Below are 23,493 nucleotides of genomic sequence, written 5' to 3' on the forward strand. Positions count from 1 at the left end.
AAGAAGCCTTTAGATCAGAGATCCTCTCAGTCCCTTTTCTTCCTTTCATTTTCTGTCCTTTGTGCCCTTTGACTCTGATGTTCCCACTGGCTCGTGGCATCGGTTATTTTTCATTACTGCTCTCTGAATTTCTCCGACTGTCATAATCATCTCTGCGGTTGGTGCATTATCACTGGCATGGATGAACATTTCCAAAGCCCCATGTGGATTTGCTACTGCACCACAGCCAACTGAGTCATTCCCTCTGCCCCAGTTTCCTTATCAGTTGCTGCTTGCAGTTCAAGTTCTACATCTATTTCAGACTCTCCGTCTCATTGTCATTCAGAGCTGCAGGGAAAGCATTTTGAACCAGTATTTTCCTACATTCATAGCTGAAAATCTGTTCCAGGCTATTGCCCAGCTGTAACTGAGATGATTATCCTTCATTCTGCCACCTTTAATGAAATTAACTGCTCCAGCTTGCAAGAGCTGTTGAGATCTGTGCTCTTGGCAACGTAAATCACTGACACGACTCACTTTAGTTTTAGGTAGGACAAACAACTCTTAGGGCTTTCAAATAAGGAACCCATGGAAAACACAGCTGGATCACCTTGCATGCCTGTGCATGGCAGGTTGTGCACCTCTGGGAAGGCAAGAGGTCTGGTGTTACGGTTGGCAAAAGGAGGCGGCTTTGGATTTTCTACTAAAGATGGCTTTCGGCAAAGCAGAGATCAGGTGAACTGCGTCCTCTCTACTGACCACATGGAGCCAGAGAGTGATTTATATGGCTTAGTGGTGGACTTGGCAAGGGTGGGTTAATGGTTGGATTTGATGATCTTAAAGGCCTTTCCAACCGGAATGATTCTAGGATTATTGGCAATGCAGTACACTTCCTTAGCTGATTGGTTCTAGTGCAGAAAACCAGACGGGGCTGCTGTGTTCATACAGTGTGCAGATCAGAAGTAACCTTACCAACGCAGGCTGCAGTTCGTCTGAGCACAGTTGTGGGCCTTCTCAGTTCTAAAGACGACCTAATTCCCACTGTTACCTAGACAAAAGGAACAACTCTGGCAATTAAGGAGCAAGAGGGTGTGGTGACTGAGAAAGGGCTAATTAGAAAGGCTTAGTTAGAAGCCCTTAGATAGCAGTCACTCAGAGCCAGCTGTAACTACAAGCCAGGAAGGCTGGGAAGGGCTCTGCAATGCCCTGCAGTTTGGGTACTCATTTAAATCTCAAAGAAGTAAGAGCCCAGCGTTACCGACTCACAACTCAGCGGGATGGTGTTTTTCTCCCATTATTGCCTTGCCATAAATAGCTAGTAGCCTGCCAGGCAAGCCAAAATCCGGTCTGCTGCATCGATCCCTGCAGAGCTATTGCTATGGCATTGGGTTTGTCAGAAATATAACCCCCTATTAGGTTCCCGGTTTAGTGCTGATTGAAGCCGAGTTGGAGGGGGAAAAGTTTGCCCCAGATGTTGTCGGGTTCTAAGTGTTTACAAGGGGAGCAGCACGACTTCAAAGGGGGAGAAGAATAAATGTTTGATTACGTCTGTTCCGTTTGATCTTTCCTCCTGTAATGCAAATAAAAGAAATGCAGCTTGACAGCCTCTTCATCCCAACACAGAACATGTGCCAATAAAAGATAATTATTCCCAGGGTTTGGGGTCGGGAACAGTGGTAAATGTCACTGGAGGCATTTTTAGCACACACCAAAGTTCGCAAGATTATTTAAACATCTTGTTTGAGGCTCTCACTTGAGACTTCTGTGCTCACAAACAGGTCCTGTACAACATACGTGTTGTTGATGGCACTTCACCATTCAATCACAGGGCAGGGATTTTTCCTTCTTTCCAAAGAGACGTTTCACTGATTTGCTTTGCTAATAAAAGACCTGCAGGTGAGCTGGACAGTTTCCATCAGCAAAATGACCCTGCAGAGATAGCATCCATCATCCACAGATGAATATGCAAAGGCACTGCAAGCTGGTATTTCAGATATTAATTAGGCAAGTGGCTGGTCAGCCAGCCATGTACAGTTCTCATGTTCTATGGGGAAGTCGGGCTGTATGAAGGTACTGAAAGCACTCGGAGGACTCTATATCCACTAAGTCACACAAGCTGAGATTGAGGTTACAGTCAGTAAAGATTGCACTGACCTCACTGATAATCTGGTTTTACACAGACAAGCCAACGTGGGCATGAGGTCAGCCCTTGACACATCGTCTTTCAGATCTACCACTAAAAATTCATGGAGGGCTTATTTGCACTTGTCTGCCTCTTCATTCGCAGCAGATTTTATGCTGATGTCTGGCATTGGTGGCTTAGCCTTGCATATATATGAGAAGACGACACGCGCAGCTGGTTTTAATTCCCACTGTTCATAGCCACCTCACTGTAAAGGAGACACATGCCTCTTAAAACCTTTCTTCCTTCTTTCTGCTTCCTTACCCTGGCTGAGCATCCCCCAGATTTATCTCTTCCCAGCTTCAGACTCAGAGCTATTTTTTCCTGGCCCATTCCAGAAATGATGGTATTAGGGAAAACACTCAGTTAAACACACCAGCGCTTGTTCAGGCTCCTTCCTGAGGGATGTGGTAATGTGAGCGACTGGGGCTTGATGCAAATCAGATGAGTTAATGCATCCCGAAGGAGAACTGAACCTCGAGAAAGCAGGTATGACTCCTGCCTTCACAACAAGAAATGGCCCCATGAGAATCAATACCAGGGGCACAAGAACCGTCAGAGTGCAAGAGGGGGAGAACGCAGGCACTGCATCACGCTTATTCCTCACTCAAGCTGCGCCCTGAACACAGAATATTCCCACCTGGTCTCCGGTCCCTCTGCACACGTTGGAGTCATTAAATCATCCATCAAGGCACCATCCATTGTGCGCGGTGGGATGGCTGCCTGCCTGCCTGCTTCCCTTGCTCATTATTGGCCTTCTGCAGTCCTTTTCAGCCAATTCAATGAAATATAAATAGCATTTCAGAGAAACGCTCACTCTCATAATACCTTTCTGACGTCTTTCTGCTCTCGCTCTGGGTGCATAAAAAAGAGCTGTAATATCTGTCAATGAATTACTGAATCCTTTTTGAACCCTGATATATATATGCTCAGTACAAGGTTTCTTTAATACAAGGGGTACAGGCATACGCATTAGCAAAGTCTAGCCAACTACATTGTTCAGACAAAATGAGCAGGCAATCTTCTGCCTTGCAAATCAATTCGTCTGCCACCATAAAGTGCTCCAAGCTTGCTGGTGCTGGACCCACCTCCTATTGCTGCAAAGATACGTCTGCAGCCACAGAAAAGTAAGACAAGAAGTATGGTTCCGGCTTTCCTGACCCTTTCCCTTGCAATAAGCTGCTGGACACCACAGCAGGGATTCTCTTCTCTTTGCCCACATCATACAGGGTGAATGCTATACTTACTGTAGACAGAGGAAGAGGATTCCGGAATGTTAACTAGGGTTTTGCTGAAGCGTGACACAGAAGTAGCATCTTCCCCATCTTCCTGGCTTAGAAAACAAATTAACACTGGGGTATTTGTGGATTCTGTCTCCTGTTTACTTGTTCGCCACCATTCATCATTTAGACTCAGCAATTATGTATATTTAAAGGATCTGACAGAAATTAACAACAAAGCTTGAGGGTGTTAAATAACCTCCAGTAAATCTCCTTCACCTCACTGCAGTCATTTCTCAAAGTGAAAATATCTGAGCAAACACCTTGGTCTAACACTACGCAGACGATAAAGTGGGGACTGAGCGAGTTTCACCCTCCTGGAGGAAAAGGGACCCTCTCCATCACTTCCGGAAGGGTAAGTGGAAATGCATTTTGAGGACCAAAGCGGCTCTCTGTCCCACAGGAAGGTGGCCCGTGGACACCCCAGCAGCACATCTGTCACTCCTCACTAAACTCCCACCGCACAAAGCCAAGGAAGAAAACAGGTATGTTCTGAGGATCTCCGGGCCCTGAGTTAAACACAAGCCAGCAGCCACTTGTAGCAGTGATCAGACACCAAGAGCTGTTCCCCAAGAAGCAGAAATGATAATAACTATCTGGCTGGACATGCCCAAATCTGTTCCACGCATACCAAAACATCTCTGTTTGAGGTCTATGGGTGCACTTCCTCCTGTGCAGCAGTGATGCTGCAGATCTCCCACAGGAAGCCTGAACAATCTTGCCTCAGAGTGATACAGTGATAGTGGTGTTGCTAGAAGTCCAGATAAAACACAATGTGAAAGATAGAGAATCTCATTTCGTATCAGCAGCTGGCCAAGCAATAGAGTTAACATTTCTTTGGGCTGGAGCAGGAATGGAGAGCAGCATATAGGCACATCCCATCAGCGTGGGTGTGCTCAGCACCAAGATGGGTAAGCCTGGGAGCCCTGGCCACAATAAACACAGCAATGCAGCTGGGCACCTCGGTCTCACAAGTGTTTTTCTTCCACCCTTTCCACCCTCTGTAGCCAAATTCTGCCTTGAGAGTCTTACAGAAACCAAGTTTCCTGGCTGAAAGGTCTGATGTGGAAACCAGGCAAGTTGGGTAAGAAACATTAGTGATCCCATGTTGCAAGTTCCTGGGTACTTAGTGATGAGGAAGTGAGAAGAGGTAGGAAGGATACAGAGGTCATGTTCCTGTTGGCAAATGCTTAGCGCTGACCTTCTGGGAATCAAATCCCAGTGAAGCCCTTCGAGATGAGCAGCCAAACCCCAGAAGCATTGCTGTGGCAAAAGCTGCCCACAGAGATTAGCAACTCTTGGATGCCAAATAGGTAAGGGAAAGTTGCCTAATTGACTTTAGGATATAGAAAGAAACTGGTGTCATTTCCAGCCCTTTAAGACTAGAGAACACTTGCCCTAGATGTGTTTGGTGTATCGTCCTATTTTAGGCAATAATTTGTGATGCAAAATTCATAATTCAGGTATCTACACCATCCCTTTGCTTTAATCCTACATCCATCATTTTCTTTTGATGATGAGCAAAAATAACCACAGTCACTGCAGGTGAAGGTGAGCTCTAACTTTTATCTGAAACTTCCTGCCTATATTTTCCAGGTGACTGCTTGTGTTTTCAGAGAGGTAACCCGATCCTGCCACTGCTGACAATGCCAGCTGCTCCATGAGCTTCCAAGCCCCACTTTGCCTGTGCAGAGCATGCAGGAAGCATCCTTGGTGCTCCTCTGCACCCCTGAGGATGATCCACCTCACTAAAGGGCTCCCCTAGCACAGTGAGCTTGTTTTCTGCAGAGGACGCTAAACATTTCTACTCATGATGCAGGAAGGAGGATGCTCTGGACCACAGCATCAGGACAGGATCAGGAGGCAAAGTCAGAGGTGTTATTCCCTTGTCCTAGAGATGCAGGCTGTTTGGTGTATCATCTCCTACACACTGCTAAGCCGTGTTCAGGCACTCTGAATGTGGTTTTCACCCCCAACCAGTGCAGCTGGGGAGCAAGCAAACCATAGGAAAGTGCACTAATATGCCAGAGAAGCTTACCTGATGATGGAGATTACAGTGAAAATGAATCATTCCCTTCCTCTGCTCAAGATAAAGCGGAGCACACTGTGAACACAGGTTGTCTGAAGCGGCGGTGTGGATTTGCAATAGAAAGGATAGCCAACAGGATTGCCAGCTGTATCCCCCTAATGGGGGGGGGCAAGATTTAAAATACTGAATTGCTGCAATGCCCCATCCCAAGACCTCGGTGACTAAAATACCGCCCGCTAATTGCCACTGCTTATAAAGCAAATATCACGGAATCCCAGCCTGGTTTGTGTTAAAGGGACCTTAAAGCTCCTCCAGCTCCAACCCCTGCCACGGACAGGGACCCCTTCCACTAGAGCAGCTTGCTCCAAGCCCCTGTGTCCAACCTGCCCTTGAGCACTGCCAGGGATGGGGCAGCCAATATGTTTCATCTGATATGTTACAGACCCTTTCCATTCTCACCTTCACTTTGGGCCTTGCTCCCTTGGCACAGTGCGGTCACTCAGACAAGGCACATTCGTCCCTCAGGGCATGACTGGGGGGTGCTCAGCCTTTGGGTGCTGCTGACTGCTTCTCCACACCAGCCATCCAGGGCACCCATGTTCGGAGCTTCCCTTCGCATCGTAGCTTTCTCCTAAGGCATTTCTGAAAGAGAAGAATCCCTTCAACAGCAGCCACATTTGCCCTAATGGTTCATTTTCCCTGTACAAAGGTAGTTAAGGCTTTTATGGGTTCTTAAAGCCACTCGCTTCTTCTGGGGGCACTTGGGACATGCCAGAGGGCAATAATGCACATCAACACGTGCTTGCAGCGTTTTTAGACATGGGCAGTGAACAGGCAGAATTACTGCCTGGGTTTGCTGTAGGAAGACTCCACAAGCATGCATGGGTTGCACATACCGGATGGATATACCCTGGGAGAAGAGACTCCTATCTGGAAAGACATTTCTTCTGTCATTTACAGGGAAAGGGACAAAAAAAAGGAAGTAAATCCTTCTCCCCCTTGACTAAAGAGAACAATGTTATCTGTTAGTTTATCTATCTGCAGTAGTGAGTTGCAGGGGACTTGGCACATCTTCGATTCAAGGGGAAGGAAAGAGTCAATACCTATTCAAAGGACTGTTAGTCTTGAAATGCTTTATTGTGCATTTCAAGGAGCAAGCCTTCAATTTGAGGTGCTTGACAGGATTGGTCTATGTCCATTTTAAAAGGTACTTTTGGTGCTATTAAGTAATTGCCATTTTCATAGCTCTGTAAATCCACCTGTGTCACATGCTAGATAGACAAATACACATACATGTGTTTGTGTACTCCATGTGCTTGTGTTCAATTCAGGGCCCTGAGATCCTCAGAACATACCTGTTTTCTTCCTTGGCACTGTCCTGAGGGATGCAGGGGGCACTTTTCCATGCATCCCAGAGCACAGTGGTCATGGCAGAGGTGTGTGGCTCCGGGTCAAGGCACCAGGAAACGTGGGACCAGCTCCTCCAGCAAATGTCTTTGCCAAGGATTGCTGGGCTTGCTTGTGAGCTGCCAGGGCAGGATCGTGCCCCGGGTGGAAGAGGCAGGATGCGGCCAGGAGGGAAGCTGTGCCCGCAGGGATGGAGGGGCCCTGCCTGGACATGGGCTCATCCCTGCCAGCAGCAGAGAGGTTAAGCAGCAGAACAAGCCCCAGCGCTGCAATCTCAGCAGGGCAGGGGCTCATTGTCACCATTCCTTTTAAAATATTGCCCAATTGTTTGGGTACTTTCTTTGGTGATTCAGCCACGAGAGGGAAAGGTGCCCTCACCCATTGAATGGCCTATCCATCACCACTACTGGCTGGGGAAGGCAGGGATCAAACCTCTGCTGCTGGCCCCACTTGTGTTTGCAGTGCTCAGCCCCTCAGCTTCAGTGTTAGGAGCAGGCTGCTCACTGCAGCAGGTCTGGGGACAGGGCAGGCTGAGCTGAAAGAGGAGGTGGTGGGGACCAGCCTTAGCCAAAAGGCCACATCTCTGCCTCTCCTGGCAAAAAGAACCATTCATCCTTTGCATCCTCAAGCACCAAAATCCTCTGCTCCTCCTGACATCATTTTCTCCCATCTTCTTCTATACTGTGCTGTTGCCCATGGACAAAACCATGAGGCAACTATCCTTAGAAGGGCTGTGTATTACCTGCACTGAAGAAAACCCAGCAGAGGTTTCTCCAATGCCGTTGTTGCTTACATTGCAGCCTAAGATCCATCAGATGCAGCAATTCCCCTCCGCTGGGGATTCGGGAAGCTCACGCCCTGTATGAGCAGACCCTAGGCTGCACATAAATCAGTTACAGGTGCTTGAATCAAGAGAATTAATTAGCTAGACCTTCCCATCCCCTGGAGGCTCAGACCACAATGAGGCAGGGAGGATACAAGCCAGCACGAAACACTATTAATCCTGCGTTTGTCCCAGGTGTGACAGGCTGCTGGGAGCTATTCTTCGTGCTCGTACCAGGGGGAATTGCCAGGCCCTTATTCTCTCTGTTTGCAGGGAACGGTTCATGCAGTACATCAAATTTCCTGGTGCCATCACTATGACCCAGGACCCTCCTCATGACTTATTCATCGCTTGTCACTCTGGTCTTGCACACCTGCTTTATCATCCTCACACCCACCTCTGCCTTTCAGAGATGAGTATTTATCATCTTCCCTACAACAGCAGATCAGACCCTTCATTACTTCACTAATGCAGTTCGTTTGTAGAAGATAAGCATACCTATCTCCCGAAAAGATTAACTTCTGTTTAGCACTCCAGGATGTTTCTGGAGTATATTACAGCCTGGCTCAAATCCTCACCACATCCGTAAGGGAAACAACATTAAACATCTTCAGCTGGGATGCAGGCATCTGAGTACATCCTAGACCCTGGTGCTGCGCTTCTGGGTCATGTTAGACAATGCTGCTGTAGGGCTACAGCTTCATCCAAGTGCGAAATGGGGAGGGTTCCCTTCGCATTCACCACTGGGGTGTGCTGGAAGAAGACACAGTGCATTAGCAGACTGGCTGCCCACAGAAACCTGCATCAGCAGGCTTCAGAAGCTGGGAGAGTGTAAAGAAAGCTGATGGAAACGGGCCTTCACTTCAGGAGTCTGGAAAGTGCCTTTTTAACGGGCTAATGTGCCAGCAAGAGAGTTATGCCTCCATTATCAAATGGGGAGCACCTCTGAGTTCTCCTCTCACCGTACCTTAATTCTTTTCTTCTCCAGTACGTGGTACAGAACAGTGTTCCTATGGTATCTTCAGTGCCCCCATACGCCATTAGTAAGAGAAGATGGTCTCAGCAGCACCGAGGTACTGAATCCCATCAGGAACTTGGCCAACCAGGCAGTTACAGACAGGCTTTCCTTTTCCTCGCAGCACGGGAACCACAGCTTCAGCCCCATCCAGCAACGCTGGGGTGCAAAGGAGCCAACTTTGGCCTCCTGGACCCAGCACGGGCTGTCCAGGGCTCAGCACAGGGATGCTGACGGCAGCAGGAACTGCTTGCTCCCCCAGGATGACTTTCGTAGACAGCAGCCCCACGGGCAGGGAGCCTGGAGATGGCTCCCACAAGGCAAAGCCACTTTTTCAGACCTCACAGAGGAACTGACACCGCTCAGACTCTGCCCCTCGGGAGGGCACCATCCTGAATCACCTGCCAGTGCCCCCTCAGCGTGGGGATCAGTTCTAAAAGGCCCTGCAGTGCTGATGTCCTGGTACCCAGCTCACTCCCTGCGAACCTCAGCACCAAGGGTCTCTCAAGCCCCGTCAGAACACAAGAAGGAAGCAGCTCCCCCCTCCCCGCACCTCCTGTCTGGTTCTATAAACTGATGGGACGTGCCTGTGGGAAGCAGGCAGCGGTTCCGTGCTGGTGAGGGCTCGCCTGGCGCAGCAGGCGCCCGGTGCCTGCCTGCGGTAGATGGGCCACCCCGCCGGGCTGCCAGGGCGAGGGAGTGCTCGGTTCCAGGCCGGCCCCAGCACTGCTCCGGCTGCGGTCCGTCCCTTTGCTCCGCGGGAACAGGGGCAGGACATCCGCAGCTCCCCGGTTTTCAGCAGGCAGGGGGAGCTGAACGCACCCGTGCCAGCCGCTTGCCTCATGAGCTCAATTCAGGAGCCTGTCTGCAGGAGCCCACTGCTGAGGAGCATCCTGAAGTCTGGGAACTGAAGTGATCGGTGTTCGGTTAAAACTAAACCGAACCGAGGGAGGAAACTGCTGCTTGGAGAGGGGCTTGGGACAAGGGATGTAGGGACAGGCCAAGGGGAATGGCTTTAACCTGCCAGAGGGGAGACTGAGCTGAGCTCTTAGGCAGAAGCTCTTCCCTGTGAGGGTGCTGAGGCGCTGGCACAGGGTGCCCAGAGAAGCTGTGGCTGCCCCATCCCTGCCAGTGTTCAAGGGCAGGTTGGACACAGGGGCTTGGAGCAAGCTGCTCCAGTGGAAGGGGTCCCTGCCCGTGGCAGGGGTTGGAGCTGGAGGAGCTTTAAGGTCCCTTCAACCCAAAGCAGTCTGGGATTGTGTGTGATGGATGTTAACATGGAAGCTGGCTGCACTTAGACTGTTTGAGACAGACGGGATGGCAGAGGTGCAAGGTGTCTCTCTACCCACCCTGGGCTGGGAACAGAACAGGGGAACCCAGAGCCCTGGAAAGTGTTGGAGACTGACAGAGGGTATCGTGAGTCAAGCAGTGTGTGCAGAGCGCCCGGCGCGCGTGAGAGCCAGCCGAGATAATCCCCTGGCACTCTTTAAATGTCATAGTCCTGGCACAGGAACCTTTCGCATGCTTCCCTGCTCGCATCTCCAAGGCTTCCAAATGCACCAGGCTCGTCCCTCTCCGGCACCCTTGTAGCCCCTTCAGGTACAGGAAGGCTGCTCTGAGCTCTCCATCCTCAGTGTCCCCATTTTAAGCATTTACAGAAGATTCCCTGGTTTTGAAGCCTGGCGCATCCCTACATTATTTTTCCCACCTCCTTCCAAGACCACCCCGGCACACGAACTCCCTGCTGATGGGCAGGGAATGAATTCCCACAGGCTCAGCCTCCCACGGCCTGCTTGTGGGATGGCTGAGATCTCCGGGGTGCCTTCGCCCCCGGGGAAGGTGGGTGGGAAGGGGACATGAAATCTGAGGCGTTGCAAGAGGAACCGAGAGGATACAGACATGCCCTGTAAAAACATGCCGCTTCCTATTAAACAAAAGACAAGCAGACTCCCTCCCCCTCGCGACAACCCAAAACATCATCAGTTTGGGCTGAACACTATGTTGCCTGCGAGATTAAAATTAGACTCATGAGGTTTCATCAAGGGAGAGTTTAACTGCGGTGCTCAATCAGGCTGCAAAACCCTCTAACGACAGCCGAAATAAAGTCATTCAAGACAGAGCCTTAAGCACCGCGGGAAAGAAAGCCTGCCCTCGGCTGCAGCCCTCGGAAAAACTATGCTGGGTGTCCCCCATTGCCTCCCACCCTCTGTATGCGCTGCTGCCTTCTGGCTGTACCCTCCCCAGGCTGAAACTCCAGGCCAGCATCCTGCTTGGAACAGGCAGCCCTGGGTCCCCCACCTTTGTGAGTGTCCCCTGGAATCACGGAATCAACCAGCTTGGAAAAGCCCTTTGAGCTCATCCAGTCCAACCGTTCCCAGCGCTGCCAAGGCCACCACTAACCCATGGCACTGCGGCCTCGTCTCCACGCTGTGTGAACACTTGCAGGGACGGTGACTGCAGCCCTGCCCTGGGCAGCCTGTTCCAATGCCTGAGCACCCTCTGGGGCAGGAATTGTTCCTCAGCTCCATCTAAACCTGCCCTGGTGCAGCTTGAGGCCGTTTCCTCTTGTCCCATCCCTTGTTCCTTGGGAGCAGAGCCCAGCCCCTCCTGGCTCCATGCCTTATAGGAAATGGTCTATAAACAAGAGGCAAATGGGATGCGGGAGGGGTTGGGCGATCCTCCCCATGTGAGGAGGACGTTTTGCTCTTCCAAGACAGCCTAAACTCACAGCAGTTCCTGTTCCCTGCACAGCACCACCTGTGTGGTGGCTGCCGTGAAGCTGGGACATTCTCTGATGGACAAACACATCAGCTCAGAAAGTCCTTCCATTTCCAACAGCAGCTTTGTCCCCGGGAGAAGGATGCCAACGGAACGTTCCCTTTGCCCTCCGTGCCTCACAAGCTCAGCATCACCAGACCAGCCCTGCTCTTCAGAGACCTTCAAGGCCTCCCAGCTAGAAGTGAAAATAAAAATGTAAATCTGTCACTAAATGCGTTTGGAGCTGCCTCCAGGTCTGTTTAACCTTGCCCCCAGGAGGCTGCCGCAGGACAGGGCTCCCTGCATCAGCACTTTGCAATCACCGTGATACAAAAAGCCATGGCTCTTCCAACACCCATTTTACACCCAGCCCTGCCCTAGCAAACCCGTGCTTTTGCCACCGTTCTCCTCTCAGGTTTCACACAAAAAGGGTTCCCATTTCATAGAATCATAGAATAGAATCATAGAACAGCTAGGGTTGGAAAGGACCTTAAGATCATCGAGTTCCAACCCCCCTGCCATGGCCAGGGACACCTCACACTAAACCATGGCACCCAAGGCCTCATCCAACCTGGCCTTGAACACTGCCAGGGATGGAGCATTCACAACCTCCCTGGGCAACCCATTCCAGTGCCTCAGCACCCTAACAGGAAAGAATTTCCTTCTCATATCCAATCTAAACTTCCCCTGTTTCAGTTTTCACCCGTTACCCCTTGTCCTGACACTACAGTCCCTAATGAAGAGTCCATCCCCAGCATCCCTATAGGCCCCCTTTTGCCTCTGTAAATCCCAGAGATGCTCAAGCCAGCTGGAGTGATGTTGAATCATCAGGCAGCATCTTGTTCAGTCTCCTGAAGTAGCCAGCGGTACCCAATCCAATTACACACCAGACAGAAAAGCCATTACTTGCATCACCTCCCAGCACACGGTGGAAGCTCACTGACAGCTAAAATTGCCTTCCTGCTCACATAGCCCCTGAGCCAGCAAAGCCCACGAGCACCCACCTAAACGTAGGTGCCTGCTCCTCAAACTGAAATCAAGCCCCTTCTGCTGCATGGGCAAGGGCTTTGTAAACCAGGGAGCTTGGGTAAGCCATGTGGATGCTTAATATTCAAACACAGTTATCATCCGGGGAGGGGGGCACTGCCTGAGTCGCATCCTGATTTAGCAGGCTCTGGGAAAAGCAACGACAGCTCAGCCAGCGGGAAGTGACAAAAACTCTGTCCTGCAAACGCCTTCCAGGCTGTGCAGGGATTTTACCATCAGCGGCATGCGGAGAATATGGAATTATGTCTGAAGGGAAATCCTTTTCACTCCCAGCTCCTTGATGCTGCTGCAAGGAGAAGGGCTCTTTGCTTGTATCAAGCTTTTAGTATTCCAGGCTTGCTTCTGACAGCTAAGATAGCCCCGGGTCAGTAAGGGCCAGATTTAAGGGCTGCATTCATTCGACTTTATTTTTTAACTCTCAAGAAGAGCCGAACAAGGAAGGCATCAGATCTCACATTCACCCTCTCAGACGAATGACTTTCATACGACAGTGAAGCTAATGACATTGACTTGTCAGTGCAGCAGCAAAAGAGAGGAGGGGGGGGATATGTCAGTACAACAGTGTCCTCCTACTCCTAACATCCACTGCTGGTTACTGCTCAGGATTAACAGCTTGCACCACCATAGAGCTGCACGCACCAGAGCCACCTCTGAGCACTGCGGTGCAATGCAATGACAAGCCCCCACAAAGCAGCCTCATGCCCAGGAACACTTCATGCCTGTGCCCCCCTGCCTCCTGCCAGGAGGGGCTTTGTTTCTCCTCTCCGTTAAGCGAAGACAGGGGTTTGCTCTGGGCAGTGGATCCCACCAGATTCCCAGTCAAGCCCCCACGCTCCCACAGGGACGTGTCTGCCTTACTGGGCACACCTGACGGGACAGGCACACCGGTAACAAACACCCTGCAAGCAGCACTGGGTAGGGCACCACGACACAAGAGGATTTCACAGATAACCAGCATGTTGCATGGTCATTTTGCAACCCAAGACAGAGTCGTCACTACCTCCTCCTCGCAAGGGAACGTCGTTCTCCCTGCAAGCCGTGAGGTTTACTAACAGAACTCTATACTGAAACAGGAATTTACTCCGAGAAGTGGTAATGAAAGCCCCAGGAGGGCGAGCTCCTTCCCTGACACACAGCCTGTCCTGTGCAGGATTACTCAGCGCTGCTGCTCTTTTCCTTGTCCCTACAAGCTGACTTAAGAACTTAACACGTTTTTCTTGATTCAAGTTTTCTGGCAAGAGGACACATCCACTTCCAAAAGCAAAGTCATTTCGAACCCAGGAGCTAAAATTAGGCTGATTATTCTTTTCTGTTCCCTCTCTCCCCTTTCTGGCTTTTACAAGCAATTACCCACTTAACGTTTTGAAATTACACAAGAAACTTCAAAAGCAATTTTTTTCTCCTGCTGCAGCTCCTTGAATGTGAAGCTTTAAAAGCTTTTCCGGAACACACAACAGCGTGAGCAAATGAATTTGCCATTTTCATTCTCTTTTTTTTCCCCCTTAAAAAACGAATGGGAAGCAGTGGGATACTTGTTCATCATTGAAGACATTCTTTCTTTTTTAATTTCATAATGGTGCAACGAGCCTGTGTGACAGCTCCAGAAACTGAAGGTAGGATGCTTGTTTGCACCACAGCCCTTTGTGTTGCTGTGGGAGCTGCTGTTAAAATAGCTGCACCGGCTATCATGCCAGCGTATCTCCCTAGCCTCCTCTTTCTTATGGCAGGATAGGACACGTGGGGAGAGACAGATTTAACACGCCTGCTCACGCGACCATCCCACACGATGCAGAACACACACTAAGAGCTAGGCCACGTGGGGAGATGGGCTCCTGTAGGGTGGCTGCAGGGAGGTGTGATCCAGGGCCATGTGGTGGTGCCGCAGCATCCATCCATCCATCCACCCATCCATCCATCCATCCATCCATCCATCCATCCATCCATCCATCCATCCATCCATCCATCCATCCACCCACCCATCCATCCATCCATCCATCCATCCATCCACCCCTGGGCCTGGACCCCTAGGTCAGGCTGCGGAGTTCCAGGGAAGAAGAGAGGCTACTGGGTCCTGTCTCCTGCTTGTGTAAAGCCTGAGGGGTGCAAGGAGAGAGGCAGCAGCCAGGGATTCACGGCCATGAGCCCCACACTGCCTGAGTGCTGTCAGTATGCCTCGGTGCAATGTGGATGAGCGTGAGATGCTGGGAAGAACAGAGGGCTGGCTCACCAGCTCTTCTCCCACCACCTCCCCTGTGCAAACTGAGGCACTCACCTTAGCAGGGGAAGCAAGTCACCTTTCCCCCTTGCTCAAGCTGGCAGAGGAGGGTTTCTGTTTGCTCATTCCTGATGTTCACGCAGATGCCTGCAAAGAGCACGGCACCGCACTGCCACTGAGCCAGCAGCTCTCATCACTTAGGAGTGAAAGGTGCTCCTTCTGACAACAGCAGTGCCCAGCTGAAGCAGCAGCTCTGCAGTCTGTGAATGAAAAGCAAAGGTTATGCACAGCCAAGCCATCAGCTCCATCAGGGAGATCAATGAAACAATCCAGGTTCTCTGCTCTCCGAGTCTTCTCTTCACGCAGGCTCTTGCCTGCCTCTTGGCAGCATCAGTGCTTTGTAAAGAAGCGTGTTCCTGCCTTCCCTCTCCAGGCCCAGAACCCCTCCAAAAACCTCTGTGGCACACAGTGCCTGTGCTTCCACTCATTCCTGTCCACGGCTGCCTTTGCTATCATCAGTGACGGCTCTGGAGAACAAAACCCTCTCAAACTCCCACATCACGCATTGCACATCCCTATTCTCATTCAGACTGATCTCCTCTCAAGCCACAGTCCACTGTTGCTTCCTACTCAAGTGTTTAATTCAAGAGTCTCTTTTTTCCTTACTTTACCATCCGTTACCACCTGAACCAACTTACATCTGCCGTTAGATCAAGGCATCATAAAACACTGCGAACACAGCAACAGGAAGGCACCTTCCTCAGGACCCTCATGCTTGAATTCATACACCATTCTCCCCATCCTCCCTTACACTGGACCTGCAGGATGCCATTCCTCTCTTCACCTGGTGCGAGGGCAGTCAGGATGGAGAGAGCTCAGAGCCAGCTGGATGGAGCACAGGACACCTCAGTGGAGGTCTTCTGCATCGGCCTGAACTGGAAACACCCACCAGGGTTCTCACTAGCACAGGCTCCGGTAAAACCCCTTCACAGCCTTTTTCAGCAGGGTCCAAGAGGAGAGGAACTCAGCAAATAAACGCCTGTCTTCAGCAGGGGTGGTGGGAGGGAAAGGGCTGGTGGGTTCCTCTAGGTCCAGACCTACAAGAACACGAGGAGGGAGGGAATGCATCCTGCAAAGCGCAAACTTCCCCAATACCAACCTGCTGCAGCCAGAAACGCTCCCATAGGAGGCAGGCAGTCACTCCAGCAAGCATGGTAAAGGCAGCAGCCTTAAACCAACCATGGGCACATCGGTGTGCTGAGATTTCAGACTTCACAAAGGGCCCTTCTCACAGGAAGGTTCATGCACCCGTGGCAATGGAGAGCTCTGGATGCACCCCACCCTTGTCACCACAAACAGATGAGTAAGTAAATCAAATCGACGCAGGTAAGAAAGGTTCCACCTTTCCCCCTCCCCTTTGCACCAAACACTTCTAGGAACCACAGAGAATAAAAGACAACTTCAGAAGAAAAACAAAGTTCCAAGAATCATCACAACTCAGATTTTTATTCAACAGTGAAGTTGAAGGGAAATACTATTTCTTTTTCCCGTCAGGGCAAATGTTCCAAATGGAAATCAAGTAAAAACATCGTCCTCCGGAAGTACTCACAATGGAACTGGGTTTCATTAAATAGGTTTGTTTGGCAAAATAAAATAAAAGAATTAGAACCCGTACAAAACCAAAATAACCCCTTGCAAATTTCTAACACTGCAGCGATGAGAACGATGTAAACCTGGGTGCCTGGCGGTTGTCATTCACCTGTGGAAAGTACTGCTGAACTGTGGACCGAGAAAACAACCATCGCTTCGAATAGCAACAAGCCAATTTGAGAGGCAACTGAGGCTTAGGGAATGCCAGCGGGATGGGAACGCACTGGTGGCTTCCTGACCTGCTAGTGTGGGGCTATTTAAGAGCGGGAGGAAAAGAAGTGAAAAGCTGTTGCAGCACTGCAGCGTATGGTACAGCAAACACCTGCAGACTTTCCGCTCGGGGAGCCCGTCGGGTGGGTGATGGCTGGTGGCGAGAGTCGAGATGACAGTGGAAAGGGTAATGACAGCGCCGCGTGATGCGAGCATGGGGAAGCAGTTAACCGATTTCATCACCGCATTGGACTCGGTTGTGAGAAGACTCTTGGGGAGTGTCTGGGGAAATCTTCTGCTTACAGTAGCTGCTTCTGCTCCCTATCTCCCTCCTCCTTCCAGTTAAAACCTCTGCCCTGCCAAGTGGGTGTCACAGGCATGCAGCTGGGTGACAGCGTCCCTTGGTTTAAGGATGTCTATTCCAGTATTAAAAACGTAAAAAAAGTCCTCGGGAGGGTGCTTCTTTAGTGGCAAGTCTTTGCCTTAAGCAAGGCCGACGGCCTGCAATTATGAGTTAATTAAAGCAGTGTGGATTTGGATGAGCAATGGGGAAGATGGGAATGGGGACGGAAGGGATGCAGGGAGCAGGGAGGAACGCGAGTGTTGCTACACCCCTCCCCAAAGCCAAAATCCAAGGTGCACAAGTGGGTTTCTTGGTTTTTCCTCACTCTTCTTTTTTAATTTTCAATATCTCTCCAGTTATAATATTTCCAGTTTCAAAGCCAGTTTCATTGGCAGCCTCAGTTACAGTCATAAACAAAGTCGTAGTTGCTGGGCTCCTTTGGGATAGGTGGGGGAGCATCTGGGATCTGTATGTTTTCCAGGTCAAGGAGGCGTAGCTTTATCTCCATGCTGAGCAGCGTGTCCAAGTCGTTCCGCGTTAGATCACTCAACATGTCCTTCCCAAGGAGGGCGTTCAGCCCGTCGGTCCATACACAGTACTGCACAGGAAAAGATAAAAACTGTCATTAACAGACCTTGTGTACACAAACTGCTTGTCTGGCCTGGTCCAGTTACTGCTCACACTGGGACCTACAAAGGGACCTAAAGAGAGGTCCATTTATTTTACCAGCTGGTAGCACGAAGGGGGCACGTTCCACTGAGCTGCTCAGAAAATGCTAAAGCAATTCCACAAAATGGGAAGAAATGACAGTATTTGGTTGCTTGACAATTTGCTATCTCCTCCAAACTTCTTGTTGAACACCCTTCAATAGTTATGGGAGAAGGAACACATAGCATAAGGCAGTGAACCTCTGGAGATCTCTCCTTCTCCCCCTCTCTTTTTCCTTCTCTTTCCCCAGTACTTACAGAAGCCGCCTAATTATCCTGCACTAATCTTCTAATTCCATGACAGCCAAGTGAAGTGAACTGAATCCCACACAAAATCCTCGACTCTGCTTAAGAAATCCTGTACCAACTACCTAGAGTTATTGTGGTTTGCTTTCCTATACATTAAACGGCATCAATTGACCTACACACAGATGGGCGCTCTCACGTATATATATGCCTTCTTTACCACTGTTTTACACAATACTGTGAAACCCACAGAGCCAGTCAATGCTGTGTCCTTCATGAAAACTAAATGCCAAGCTACCTGGTGTAACTGTAAATGCTGCAAATGTTTAACCGGCCTCTAAAACCTCCACCTTACTGTTAGCCCTTTCCTAACAGGAGATGCCATCCTTCCCAGCAGCTGACAGCCTGTGATAAACACGGGCAGAACAACCATTTAGAATCAGCAACAAGCCCGGGGGGGTTGGTTGGTGATGCAGAGTCGATGTCTATCAAATAAGTCACTTTCATTTATTACTACAAGCCATTTATTCATCTCTGAACAGAAGTACTGAAATGCTATCGTCTAAAAATAAAGATTTCAATCATGAACTTGTGTCCCGGTTTGCAGGAGAAAATTAAATCAGCTGTAACTGCATTTTTATCTTACAAATACTTGTGCTGGATTTCATGCCAAGAAATGGATTTCAAATTTAGCTGACCATTTGCTACATGACACCACTGCGTTTAAAGATAGCTGCGGCTGACTTCATCCTATAGCAGAAATGAGGATTATTTTAAGGAAGAGAAAGAAAACCCCCTCTCTTGGGTAAGTCTTCATCCAGAAAAAGGGCACATTTTTGCAATGGGATGGTTAACACACTTCAGCATCCAAAGTGAAAATCTGACCCATTTAAATCAGTAACGGAAGAGTAACAGTGCTAGGATTTCACCCAGGGTGTTGGTAAGCCAAGCTGCAGTTTTAATATGAGATAAGCTATATAGAAGAGACTTCAGGGTTCAGGCTGTCCTGCTAACAAGTACTACATAAACAACTGAGCCTGCCTATTCCAGGCTGTCAATGTGTGTCACTGAAGACTTCCAAAGCACGCAATTTTAGTGGAGCTCACACAGAATATCAGGAAAAGAAAGACGCTAGCCTAGAAATGTAATTATTTTTGAACAGACTGTATCTGTTTCATGACAGACTTGAGACCTTTCTTTGGGAAAGTCTTCCCAGAACTCACTGTGAATGAAGGAACAGAAAGGCAAAAGGCTCTGCTCAGGTTACAGAAGAGCAGAGCATCCGTTCAACAGATGCAGCCCCTGACGTGCATCATCCATCACCTGCTCAGTGAGCTCGGGCAGAGCCTTCTCGGGGGAGGAATCACAGCCAGCCAGAAAGCAGAACTGCAGTCCTCTCCTCTTCCAGATATAACTCATTCAGGGCCCACAGAAACCAAATTCTGGACACAATTCGGATGAGTGCCTGGAATGGCCTGGAAAAGGGGCTTCCTCTCTAATCTCCATATTGGCAAGTGCAGTTAATTACACTCCTGTAAATTCTGAGCAGAGAGAAATCCTAATGAGATGGTGGAGGCATTCATTCAGAAGCTTTTTTCTTTTTACTACGCAAAACAGACGAAGAGTCACTGAAAAATTAATTTACTACAGATTCATTTTCATAAAACTCCAAAGGAATCTAATTATGGCCTCTCTCATCAGTTTCTCTGTCAAAAATCAAGGATAAGATTAATCCACCTTTTTGCTATGCAGCTGAAACCAGCTATTAGTATTTAAATGAAAAACAAATACGATGGCGTGATCTCACAGTGCTGGATCCTCTGGCTAGCATTAAGCCTGAACAGATGGCTGAAGCTATTGCCAAACTTAAGTGTGCAAGAATGAGGCCCAAATCTCAACGATACTGGTTCCAGTAATGAGATTTTATCAAAGAAATACCTTGGGAGTCAGCTCAGTGGAACCAGGCAACCAGGAAGGCTGTGTAGGCTTCATCCATCCCGATGCAGCCCCAAGCAACCTGCTCTGAGCTCACTGCTGTCCCGTTCTGAGCAGGAGGTCAGACCTGGGACACCCCAAGGTCCCTTGCAACCTAAATCCTATGATCCCAGTTCAATTCTTGTTTCCAGGATACACTCAACTCCTCCATTCCAACCTCACTCTATAGTCACAAGGACTGCAGAAGTGCTTAACCCCCCCGGCTAAGTCTGACCTCCAGCTGTCATGTCCTAACACCATCCCTGGTGCTTCACACAAATCCTTCCAACTCTTGGGATGTCACCTATAAAATCTCCCAAGTTGGGAATGCTGCTAAACTACCACTCCTATGGACAGACACCCCCATTACTCTGACGAAGAGTAGTGGGCTTCATAACATGCTACTTGCCTTTCCTTGTGGGGGCTTCCTCTGAACACTTGCACATCTACTTTAACCCAGCTGACTCTTCTGCAGGCCATGTAATGCTACAGAGGAAGCGAGATGCCCTTGTAAGAACATTCACTTGGGAACTGTCAAATAGCAGCAGAGGCTGCTGCCCCTGGCTGGGTTGGTTTTGAATGTATTCATTTTGTCTCAAGAAAGCTGTACAAGATCAGAAGAGAACTGATAGGTGTGTTAACACAGTCAAGAGCAATTGGGATAGTGCACCTCACAGTGCTACTGCCTCTCAGTGGGGTCCAGTAGTAGTTTTTGAACATTTAGGCCATTAAAATGCACTTGTAGCTGTAGGCTATATTTGAGATACAAGTGGCTGAAAAATGTGTTAATTTCCATGACCATTTGCACTTTTGAGCTGAAACAGTCTAGAGTTCAGCTTCTGGAGAATTTATATCGGAAAGCATCTGACATACGTTCAGTTCAGAGGATGAAGACAGCCTTAGACCTACAGCTCTAATGACACATTATCCCTGGAATCCTGTGCTACTTCCTCTTACATGAACACTGACTAGCAAATATGTTCATTCTGGAGTGAACATACTTGAAAATGACACTCAAACGTTAATCCCCAGGAAATCCTACATGAGCAGAACCTTATTCCTCTCCTAAAATCAACGTTGATTTGAAGGTTTTAATCCAGACTTGCAAATGCTGAAGCTGAGTATCTAAATACGCTTCATGCACTTTAATAACACTACGATATAAGACAGTTTAATGCAATCTTCTCTGTTTTAGCATCTTAACACAGGGTCCTGAACTGACACCAGATGTGATGCTACAAAAAAAGCATGCAAACCAAACACCAACTCTTGTTGCTTTAGAAATAAGAAGGAGAAACTTTTATATATATATATATATGTATATATTTAATATACAGTGCATTCTGCTAAATCTTTACTTGGAAATTCTTTGAGAGAAACACATCCAGTGCTTCCACATAATTAGGTAGATCAGTTCCACCACTTTCCAACAAGCAAAGATGTCTATTTCCTTGTGTTTTCAAGTAAGAGAAGGGAGCAGTGAAGGGGCTGTCATTCTGCCTTGCTTTTGCAACTCTCCCCTGAGGAGATGTAATAGACAGGGACATTCTATGATCAGCTGTCACGAATCATCTTAAGCAATGTTAAACTAAGAATTAGGGGCTATGCCATTCTGGAGCACACAAGACTTTGAAATCTAGACCCAGCAATGACTTGATTATGCTGGCATCAGCAAGATGAGCTGAGGATGGCAGTTATTCTTTAGGAGCTTGCAAATCATCAGCATTGAACTAAAGTCCACTAAAACAAACACACAGCAAAATTCTCCAGTGCCTAAAGTAGAGCAGACTAAGACAAATCTTTATTACACCAGGAAAAGGTGAGCAAGGTCTGAGGAGCTGCAGGTCTGCCCAAGCTCTCTTCTTTCTCTTATTTACAGCTCATATTTCAGCAGGGCTTAGAAACACTCGTCTTAAATTTAGACCCCATATGCTCTATGATGCACCACTACAAAACACATTCCTTCCATGGCTCAGGAGACTGCATGCAAATTGCAGAAGGTCCTGCTCCCGTGCTAATCCCTCTGCTTTCAGTTTGTTGGAAACATAGCCCAGATTTGGACTGACCCACACCATGTGCCAAGACAAGCACCCTTAAGTCCTCATAAAGCTGTCTGCTGCCATAAGGCAACTAGAGGGGGCTTCAAAAGAAGAGTCTGTATTCTGGACTTGACTTACCTCATGCTTGTCTGGAGCAATGAAGTTCAGCTGGCCACTCGAGTCATACAATATAGAGAAAGCAAGCTCTAGCACCTCCTGGAACAACACAAATCGATGCGCATTAGTGCGGCATGAGAGAGGCATTCGTACATTCAGCCCTGCCTTTCTTTCCTATCACTTATTCCCCAAACCGAGTGGAAAAATAGGTTCTGTACTCTCCTGCCTGGCCAAAGCTAGACCAGACGACTGCAAGAGACGGGCACAGCAAGAGCCCCAGCACAGATGCTTCGGTCAAAACAAAATCACACCCTGTAGCTCACTCAGTCATGGATTTGAGTTAGAATTTGAGCTAGGCAATGGTGAGGACCACAATCAATATAATGCATAACAGTCCATGTGCTACAAGCTCTTTACGAAGACCCATAGCTGTTTTCAATTTGTATAGATTCAACTCACAGAGTTCTGCAAGGTTTGATTCCCAGGACAGTCAGTCTCCTGGTGTATACTGCTTTATTCACTGCTGCAAATGCATTCAATTATTAATTCCCAAGTGATTCCTGTCATTTTATTTCTACCTGAACTAGAATCAGCAGCCTCAGTCAAACCGAACTATCTGAGTTGCCTAAAGAACCAAATGAACCTTGGGAAAGGAAAACGATCATCTCTTTACCCTCAGCACCGAATCTCAGCGGTGCCAAAGGGAATTCATCAAGTCCCTAAAAGGCTCCTATGGGGAAACCCAGAAGTTTTGACATGGAAGACCTGACCGTGGGGACTGCAGCACATACATCTCTCTAGATTTCTGCCCCTTATCTCCTGGTCTGCAACACACAGGAGATAAGGTCTTTGCATTTCAGTACGGGTTATTTCATTTCCGAGCTGTGTAATACAGAGCAGAGCCTGAATCCTTGGGGATAATCTTGGGTGACCAGAGATCAGGCTTCTCATGGGAAATGCTCTTTGCTTGCTCGAGTTCTCAGGTCCAACTTGCTGCATTGCCAGGCCACAGGACGAAGGTCTGTGCTAAATCCCCACGGAAGCTGCAGACGCTAACAGTGCTGGGGCACTCAGCAAGCAAATGGCTCACGCTCACACAGCCTCACAGCCTAAGCGTCTGAGGCACGTCTCTCAGCCACACCTTATTAAAAGTGGTGTCCCTCCTTACAGAAACAAATCTACCTCTGCCCACACAAACCTGGCATTACCTCCTTGCAGGGTGTTAGGAACCCCTGACAGAACATGCCAAGTCATGCAGCTGAGGCTGGGAAAATAAAGCCTATCACTGAAAAAAGGGCTCGTGGTGCTCTGCCGTGATGCTCCTGAAATTCAAGGTCAACAACAACCCCACAGGCCCGGCCCCTGCCCTTTGGGAAGTCCCAAGGATTTGAATTTTTTGTTCATCTCAAAGAAAGGAAAAGGAGAGAAAAACCCTGCCTGAAAGAGTATCCCAGGGAGCCACGGGTTTGGTCA

The 23,493-nt window shown here is 48.9% G+C and overlaps 1 protein-coding gene across 3 annotated transcripts in view; it reads right to left on the bottom strand.

Moving 5' to 3' along the window:
• Positions 1-16,625: 16,625 nt before the first annotated feature.
• ELMO1 (engulfment and cell motility 1) overlaps positions 16,626-23,493 on the bottom strand; it is a 222,404-nt gene continuing 215,536 nt past the window's right edge. For all 3 annotated transcript variants that reach the window (XM_057431309.1, XM_057431311.1, XM_057431312.1), the window contains 2 exons: positions 22,042-22,119; positions 16,626-17,535 (listed from right to left, as the gene is read on the bottom strand). In XM_057431309.1, coding sequence (XP_057287292.1) covers positions 17,335-17,535; positions 22,042-22,119 — 279 coding nt within the window. In that variant the 3' untranslated portion in view covers positions 16,626-17,334. The remainder of the gene's footprint in view (positions 17,536-22,041; positions 22,120-23,493) is intronic.

The sequence above is a fragment of the Pezoporus wallicus genome, unplaced genomic scaffold (genome assembly GCF_028554395.1).
Source record: "Pezoporus wallicus isolate ANWC-B61680 ecotype Strahan unplaced genomic scaffold, APGP_CSIRO_Pwel_v1 scaffold_11491, whole genome shotgun sequence".
Taxonomy (NCBI): Eukaryota; Metazoa; Chordata; class Aves; order Psittaciformes; family Psittacidae; genus Pezoporus; species Pezoporus wallicus.